At 33.7% G+C, this 8231-nt stretch overlaps 1 protein-coding gene across 1 annotated transcript; it reads right to left on the minus strand.

Moving 5' to 3' along the window:
- Window positions 1-4303: 4303 nt before the first annotated feature.
- On the minus strand, window positions 4304-8231 carry LOC134684201 (uncharacterized). The gene is made up of 3 exons (XM_063543476.1): window positions 8152-8231; window positions 7497-7599; window positions 4304-4599 (listed from the first exon to the last, which is right to left on the minus strand). Exons 2-3 carry the CDS (start codon window positions 7576-7578, stop codon window positions 4304-4306), a joined length of 378 nt encoding a protein of 125 aa, XP_063399546.1. The 5' UTR covers window positions 7579-7599; window positions 8152-8231.

Consider the following 8231-nt stretch of genomic DNA (forward strand, 5'->3'; position numbering starts at 1 on the left):
CTTCTTGAGAACATAATTTAGTATAAATGTACTGCAATAATCATTTTAATCATTCTAATCATTTACTCTGCTTTATTTTGTAATTCATTTGATTTATTGCTCAATTAAAGTGTAAAAAAAGCCCAGTAGTCAGCACTTCGGTGTTGACATAACTATCAATCATATAGTCATTTTTATAAATTTCCTGTTTAAAGTACAAAACGTTAAATTTTTCGAAAAACTAAGGATTTTCTTATTTCAGACATAGACCGTAATACTTAGTCGTATTTGGCACAAGCTTTTGGAATTTTGGATCCTCGGTGCTCTTCAACTTTGTAATTGTCTGGCTTTATAAGTATTTTGATATGAGCGTCACTGATGAGTCTTATGTCGACGAAAGGCGCGTCTATCGTACAAAATTATAATCATGGTACCTTTGATAACTATTAATCGTATCAGTTCAATTTCTAGCATTTCTGGAGCGCTAGCTGTACCTTCCTGGTTTGTATTTGATATGACAAAAGCTTCATTGTATGTGACATGAGGTGAACATAGTCAGAGATGACAAGTCATAACAAAATTGATATATTTATATGGTGACCAAAAAATTCGTGTAAGGTGACATGAGTTAAAAATAATCAATATCTGTTTTAAGGTGACCAGAGATACCCATAGTCAATATATGTGTGTGGTTATCAGAGCTTAAGAAACCAGTAGCTAGATGATATTGATAACTAAAAATCAACATATGTGTAAGTAAGGTGACCAGATCCTACCATGATTACCACAGTCAATATTTGTCTCAAAAGAATCATACCATAATTGTAACACGACCAGGTGTTAACATAGATAATATATGTGTAAGGAGACCAGAGTACACCAAAGTGAATATATGTAAGGTGACAACAGGGTACCAAATCAAATAATTGTATCATGTAATTAGAGTCAAACAAGTTCAATATATAGACAATAATAGTGCATTGACTTGACATATCAACAATATAAGGATTAGGCTTAGAAACGGGGAAATATGAGGCTGTGCCGAGCTATTTTCTCGTTTCAGGCCGAATCCTTATATCGCTATGTAATTCAAAGCAACCAATTTAATGAATCTTTTATATGCTATGACAAAATGGATGCCGATGAAGTAAGACATTGACGATTTCCCTTTTCATCGCCCATGAGTTTGGGTCCTACATTGATAGGATTTTCTCACAGTTGTATCAATAGATATTGCTTATGTAGATACACATGTTTTGATTAAAAGTGGGACGAAAGACACCAAAGGGACAGTCAAACTCGTAAATCTAAAACAAACTGACAACGCCATGGCTAAAAATGAAAAAGACAAACAGAAAAACAATAGTACACATGACACAACATAGAAAACTAAAGAATAAACAACACGAACCCCACCAAAAACTAGGGGTGATCGCAGGTGCTCCGGAAGGGTAAGCAGATCCTGCTCCACATGCGGCACCCGTCGTGTTGCTTATGTGATTACAAATCCGGTAAATAGTCTAATTCGGTAGGTCAAATTCATGAAAGGGAAGGGGATTGTAGTTGCGACGTAAGGAACATATCCGATATCATTTGTGAAACGGTTATTCCATAACGGTCAACCAACTCGTGATGGCGTCCGTAAAATTTACGAAGGGATGATTTCAACTTCACCATTTGGAACTCTTGGTTTAATAGCTTCCTTGTGAGCAGTAACCCTCTATCAAGAAAATCATGATAGGAAATGCAAGCACGGGAATATCGTATCAATTGGGAGATATATACCCCGTATGCAGGTGCTGCTGGAAAGTTGCTACTTAGAAATGGAAAGTTCACAATTGGAAAGCTGAAATCATCTCTTTTGTCGTAAAGTTTTGTCTTCAACCGACCCTCATTGTCAATTTCTAGATGTAAGTCAAGATATGAAGCCGACTTAACTGTATCTGTAGTATACTTTATCTCCAATTCGATGGGATAGATGCGATCCACATAGTCACCAAATTTTGAATTGTTTAGTGAAAGAACGTCATCTATATAGCGGAAAATAGAGTTAAAGGATATTGCTAACTTCTTATCTTTCTTCCTAAGAAGTTCTTGCATGAAGTCAGCCTCATAATAATAAAGAAACAAGTCAGCAAGTAGAGGGGCACAATTTGTTCCCATTGGGATGCCGACAGTCTGTTGAAAAACACGTCCTCCGAACGTAACAAATATGTTGTCAATCAAGAAATCGAGCATCTTGATAATATCGGTTTCAGAGAATTTTTTGTTTGAATCAGAATGGTTCTTTACAAAGTATGATTTATCCCTCCCTAAGACAAGATACTTGTATCTACGTTGGCCATTCTTTTTTATGAAGCAAAGTAATACCAACTCTTTTAATTTGTCTTTTAGTTTGGAATGTGGAATTCTTGTATAAAGAGTAGAAAAGTCAAATGTTTTAATACTGTTACAAGATGAAAGAGAGTTGGATTGTATGTACTCTAAAAGATCTTTGGAATTTTTAAGTATCCACATCTGATTCACGCCACCTCTAGAATAGGCAGTTTCACAATAACTTTGAAGCCCGTCTTTGATTGCTGATAAAATGGATGTTAATAATTTAGAAAGGGGTTTCGTGGAGCACTTGGAAGACCCAGCAATATACCGTTGTTTGTAAGGACACTTATGTAGTTTAGGTATCCAATACAGTGATGGAAGATCCAGTTCTTCATCTTTGGTTGAAATACCAAAGGAACAAAGAACAGACCTATGATTATCCAGGATTTCCTCTTTGGTAAGTGTCGTGAGGGTATATGTTGGGTTTCCAAGTGAATTGTCTATACCTAATTCGTTTATCAAGCAATTAATGTAATGACTTTTACAGATAAAAACGATGTTATTTGGGGCTTTGTCTGCGGGGACAACAACATATTCATCATGGAGGTCAGATAGGTGTTTAGCAACATTTGGATCTTTGAAGATTGACGTAGCATGGGCATTGATGGACCCATTCAGCTTCTTAATTCTAATTTGTATTAACGACCTCACTGCCTTAACCCATTCGGATAGAGTGTCTACGTCTTCCTTCTTCTAAGTAATGTCTTCCAAAACACCAGTTTGAAACTAAACAGGAAAGGATGGGCTGGGGTTGGGGTGATACACATCCATTTTCTAGTTATTGATAGTTTGATACACTCTACGACTAGACTTCTTTCCTTGCTAAAGTGTGATGTATGTATGACTGTGTTTTTATTTGGCCTTGCTAACTTTTTTTGATTCAATTTTACTCAATTTTGATTATTTTAAATACTAAGTCTTTTCTACCTCAGGCATTGATTACCTTAGCTGTATTTGGCAAAAAAATTTAGGAATATTGGTCCTCAATCCTCTTCAACTTCGTACATTATTTAGCCTTTTTAACTTTTTTGGATTCGAGTGTCACTAATGAGTCTATTGTAGATGAAACGCGCATCTGGTGTATATACAAATTTTAGTCATGGTATCTATGATTAGTTTATTTGCATATTTTGTAACATTCCTTTTATAGAACTAAGTAATGCATGTATCAGTAAAAGGCTTTGCTAGATGATAAACCTGTCGTTGGGTTTCTTGTCAACACAAGAAAAATGGAGGTCAAAGTTCTCCGAACTAAAAGGTGAAAGGTTTTAAACTAAACAAGATGTTTCTTTTCAATAATTGTAGTTTTAATATAAAAAAAAAAGAAGATGTGGTATGATTGCCAATGAGACAACTACCCACAAAAGACCAAAATGGCACAAATATTAACAACTATGGGTCACCGTATGGCCTTCAACAATGAGCAAAGCCCATACCGCCTAGTCAGCTATAGAAGGCCCCGATAAGACAATGTAAAACAATTCAAACGAGAAAACTAACGGCCTTATTTATGTAAAAAAATGAACGAAAAACAAATGTGTAACACATAAATAAAAGACAACCACTGAATTACAGGCTCCTGACTTGGGACAGGCACATACATAAATAATGTGTCGGGGTTAAACATGTTAGCGGGATCCCAACCCTCCCTTAACCTGGGACAGTGGTATAACAGTACAACAAAAGAATGAACTATAAAAATCAGTTGCAAAAGGCTTAACTCATCAGATTATATTTGACCTTTAGTTGGAAGCTCTGTCTTTTCTGTAGGACTGTTTGATGTTTCATTTCATGGCGTTTTAATCAATATTACTTTTATTTATACTTATAAGAAAAATATTTATTCTGAAACAAAAAGCAAAAAATTTAAGAAAAAAAAATTAGGTAAGAAATTATTTTAAAAGAATTTTAAACTGTTTTTTTTCAACATCAAAACTCATCACATTTACGGATTTTTCTTATCTATCTTCCAAATCTTCCCATATAATGCTCTGTATATCTTAGGTTGTCCGAGCCTTGTTCTGATTACAAAACTACGATCAGTTCTTTCACCTCGACAGACTTCATTGTCCCTGGTAGTATCATCGACAGCGAAAACACACAAGTTTTGGCGACCGATTCCAGTTTTGATTCTAACGTATGTGTTAGGTGCGATGTCTCGTGTATAGGTATTTGTTCCTTGCACCAATTCAATCTTTATGGTATCCCGTGTTCCGTTAGCAATATGCGTGATATGGTAAGCTGTAATGAATAAACATTAATTAAAAAAAAATGTCAAAAAACTCCTTGTTTGAGTCTTCATTATAGACAGAAATATCTGATTACTAAATCATCTTCATCTTGACTTATAATGAGTATGTAGTAAGAGACCGTATTTAAAAAAAAATGCAAGTCATTGTTATTTGTTTTTGAGACTTATACATGTTATACTAACGGTATTGAAGACTTAATCACTTTCTAGGCCACTAGTTTGAATTTCTCGTGTCGGTTAGATCAATTCGTTACATAGTGTACAAGTGACATAATACAATATATGGGGTCAGTAAATTTCAAATAGTGATTAGAGCTCCCCTCTCACCCCATTTAAATTCACTGAACCATATTTATCATATTAGGTCGCTTGTACACTTTTTTACCTCATTTTATATTCTATGTATTATAGATATTGACATTTCTTTATATAACGAAGCGGAAATGCTATATTCCTAGACTATTTAAACCAAAGACTTGAAAATAATTTGTTGCTCCATCATCGCTTAGCAAGTGAATTAAAATTGAGAATGGAAATGGGGAATGTGTCAAAGAGACAACAACCCGACCAAATAAAAAAAAAACAGCAGAAGGTCACCATCAGGTCTTCAATGTAGCGAGAAATTCCCGCACCCGGAGGCGTCCTTCAGCTGGCTCCTAAACAAATATATACTAGTTCAGTGATAATGAATAAGCATGTTATACGGAGACATACTGTCATATAAACGCTGTTTAATCTTCAATTGAATGGTTTACTGACATAAATTATCATTGAAATGGTTATATTTATAAATAAATTGTAATCATACTTTTTTTTATTTAGTTAAGTCTGCCAATTGATATTTTATCGTGTGTTTTTCTATGCTGTGATGTTATGCTATTGTTTCAGAAAAAGGGAGAAGGTTTGGATCCATTAAAATGTGTAATCCCGCTGCAAATGTTTGCACCTGTTCTAAGTCAGGAATCTGATGTACAGTAGTTGTCATTTGTTTATGTAATATTTACGTCTTTCTCGTTTCTCGTTTTGTTTATATAAATTAGATCGTTGGTTTTCCCGTTTGAATGGTTTAACACTAGTAATTTTGGGGTCCTTTATATCTTGTTGTTCGGTGTAAGCTAAGGCTCCGTGTTGAAGGCCGTACTTTAACTATAATGGTTTACTTTTTAAATTGTTATTTGGATGGAGAGTTGTCTGATTGGCACTCACACCACATCTTCCTATATCTGTTTACTAAATTTTGAATTTTGGGAAATACTAAGACTTTTTTTAACTCAAGCACATATTTGCTATATTTGGTAAAACTTTATGGAATTTTGGTCCTCAATGCTTTTCAACTTCGTACTTTATATGGCCTCTTAAACTTTTTTGGATTCGAGCGTCACTGTTGAGTCTTTTGTAGACGAAACGCGCGTCTGGTGTATATACAAATTTTAGTCCTGATATCTATGATTAGTTTATTTACTTGTCACTTTTTGTTAAACATTAATCAATAAACATTATGTCTGTAAAATAACAAAAAAAGAGAAAAGAAATGAAAAGAAATCAGGGATGTGTGGACAATTGACCATTAATATATCGATCCGATTGTGTTAGCTAGTCACTAATGCAAGGTTTAGGTAAGTCGATAATAAACATCATTATAAGGTAGCTTAAACCGATTGTCTTTTATCCCTGATTAAAATATCTGTATTATATCGCTTATCTTAAAATCTTTAAAAAAAAATGTTTACTCATTTAATACAAATTTAAAACTTGAGCCGGAAAAGATAAAATTAGATGAAATTTAAGGATGCTAGTTATATCATAGATAAATATAATGTCATTATAAAACATCCCCAATGATCATATGCTTATGTATTTCTTTATCGACATGGTTTCGTCACATATTTCAGAATAATTGACATATTGCAATACAACCATTAGAGTACTAAAAGTACATTAAATGTGGCTGATGTGGTTACCAACCGAATATTTCTGTTGACATGAAACATCACATTGTTGATAAAATGCTATGCTATTCTCAAATGTGTTCTTTATCTCAAATCTTCCTCAAGTTACAAAGAAAAACATACGCCTTTTTTCAAAGGAATGGTTGGAATATCTCTAGCTAATGTAGAAAAATAAACGCATAACAATAAGCACATTAAAATTCAGTTCAAGAGAAGTCCGAGTCCGATGTCAGAAAATGTAACAAAATAAAATAAATAAAATGACAATAATACACAAACAGACTACCAGCAGTTCACTGACAGGCCAGCTTCAGACCTCAATTAAAAGAGGGACAACAGATACCAAAGGGACAGTCAAACTCATAAATCTAAAACAAACTGACAACGCCATGGCTAAAAATGAAAAAGACAAACAGAAAATCAATAGTACACATGACACAACATAGAAAACTAAAGAATAAACAACACGAACCCCACCAAAAACTACGGGTGATCTCAGGTTCTCCGGAAGGGTAAGCAGATCCTGATTAAACTGATTGAAAGATGTCTTCCTCATATGAGGATATCACACACATGACAAAAGGTGTCGATCATCAATTCACTTCCTCAAATTTAGAAGTTATGTAAAAGTAACTTTATGCAGACACAAAACAGAGCTACATGGGTTGAAAATTGCCATATATAAGAGTAACACACATACCCGGATATACCTAAATTCTATGAAGTAAAACTTAAGGTAAAATATTCAGAAAGCTTTGGAAATTGGTTGAATAGACAAGGATTTAAAATTGGTAGTCTGAACACCAATCGCAGGTGTTAGCTTACAACATAAAGCATACAACAAAAACTAAATAGACGTCGACAATTTTTAATCGACGGAGCACGCGATCATTATGTGTATTTATCAAAACTAGAAAATCTGCAACATAAAGACTTACCTCTTCCTCTAAACCAAGCCCCAACATCAACAAACATTGAACAGCATATCAACAACAGTATCTGTGGTTTCTTTCGCAACATACTTCTTGTAGGTGGAATTTCCTATAATAGTTTTTTTTATGATCTATTGTATGGATTTTGATATAAATGTTTGTTCGAATGATATAAAATTCTTTATCCTTTACTTGCCAACGAATATGATATAGTCTGTTCAGTAAGTCTGTTCTTTCAAATAAGAATAGCTCGTCAAATTCAAAAGTTAGTTCACATACAGAAAAACATAATTCATACCCCCTCTCCCGAAAAGAAACCCATTACAAATCAGACAATATAACAATGCTAATTACAATCATTTACTAGACTGTTATGTTATCATGAGGGTCTGGATGGGGGGTCTGTTATTCTACAAACATTAAATTTTCACCCCTTTTTTCTCTAATCTTTTTAAAAAAAAAAACTTTTTTCTCTAATCTTCCAAAAATAAACCCTTTTTTCTCTACTCTTCATTTTTTTGCCCGTTATTCTCTAATCTTCATTTTTAAAGGCCATTATGCTTTAATCATTTAACCCCATCCAAACCCTCTATCATAACTTTTGTAAAAATGAGTTGAAGACCTTTTAAAGTGTTAATAGAAATAATGTTGCGAATTTTACCTTGATTCAGTCTTGTAATTTTTCTAATTTGTCTAATTGATTTTTAATGATTTTTTCGTTTACTTATATAGGCGTAAAAT

This window comes from Mytilus trossulus, chromosome 9 (assembly GCF_036588685.1).
Source record: "Mytilus trossulus isolate FHL-02 chromosome 9, PNRI_Mtr1.1.1.hap1, whole genome shotgun sequence".
In the NCBI taxonomy this organism is placed as follows: Eukaryota; Metazoa; Mollusca; class Bivalvia; order Mytilida; family Mytilidae; genus Mytilus; species Mytilus trossulus.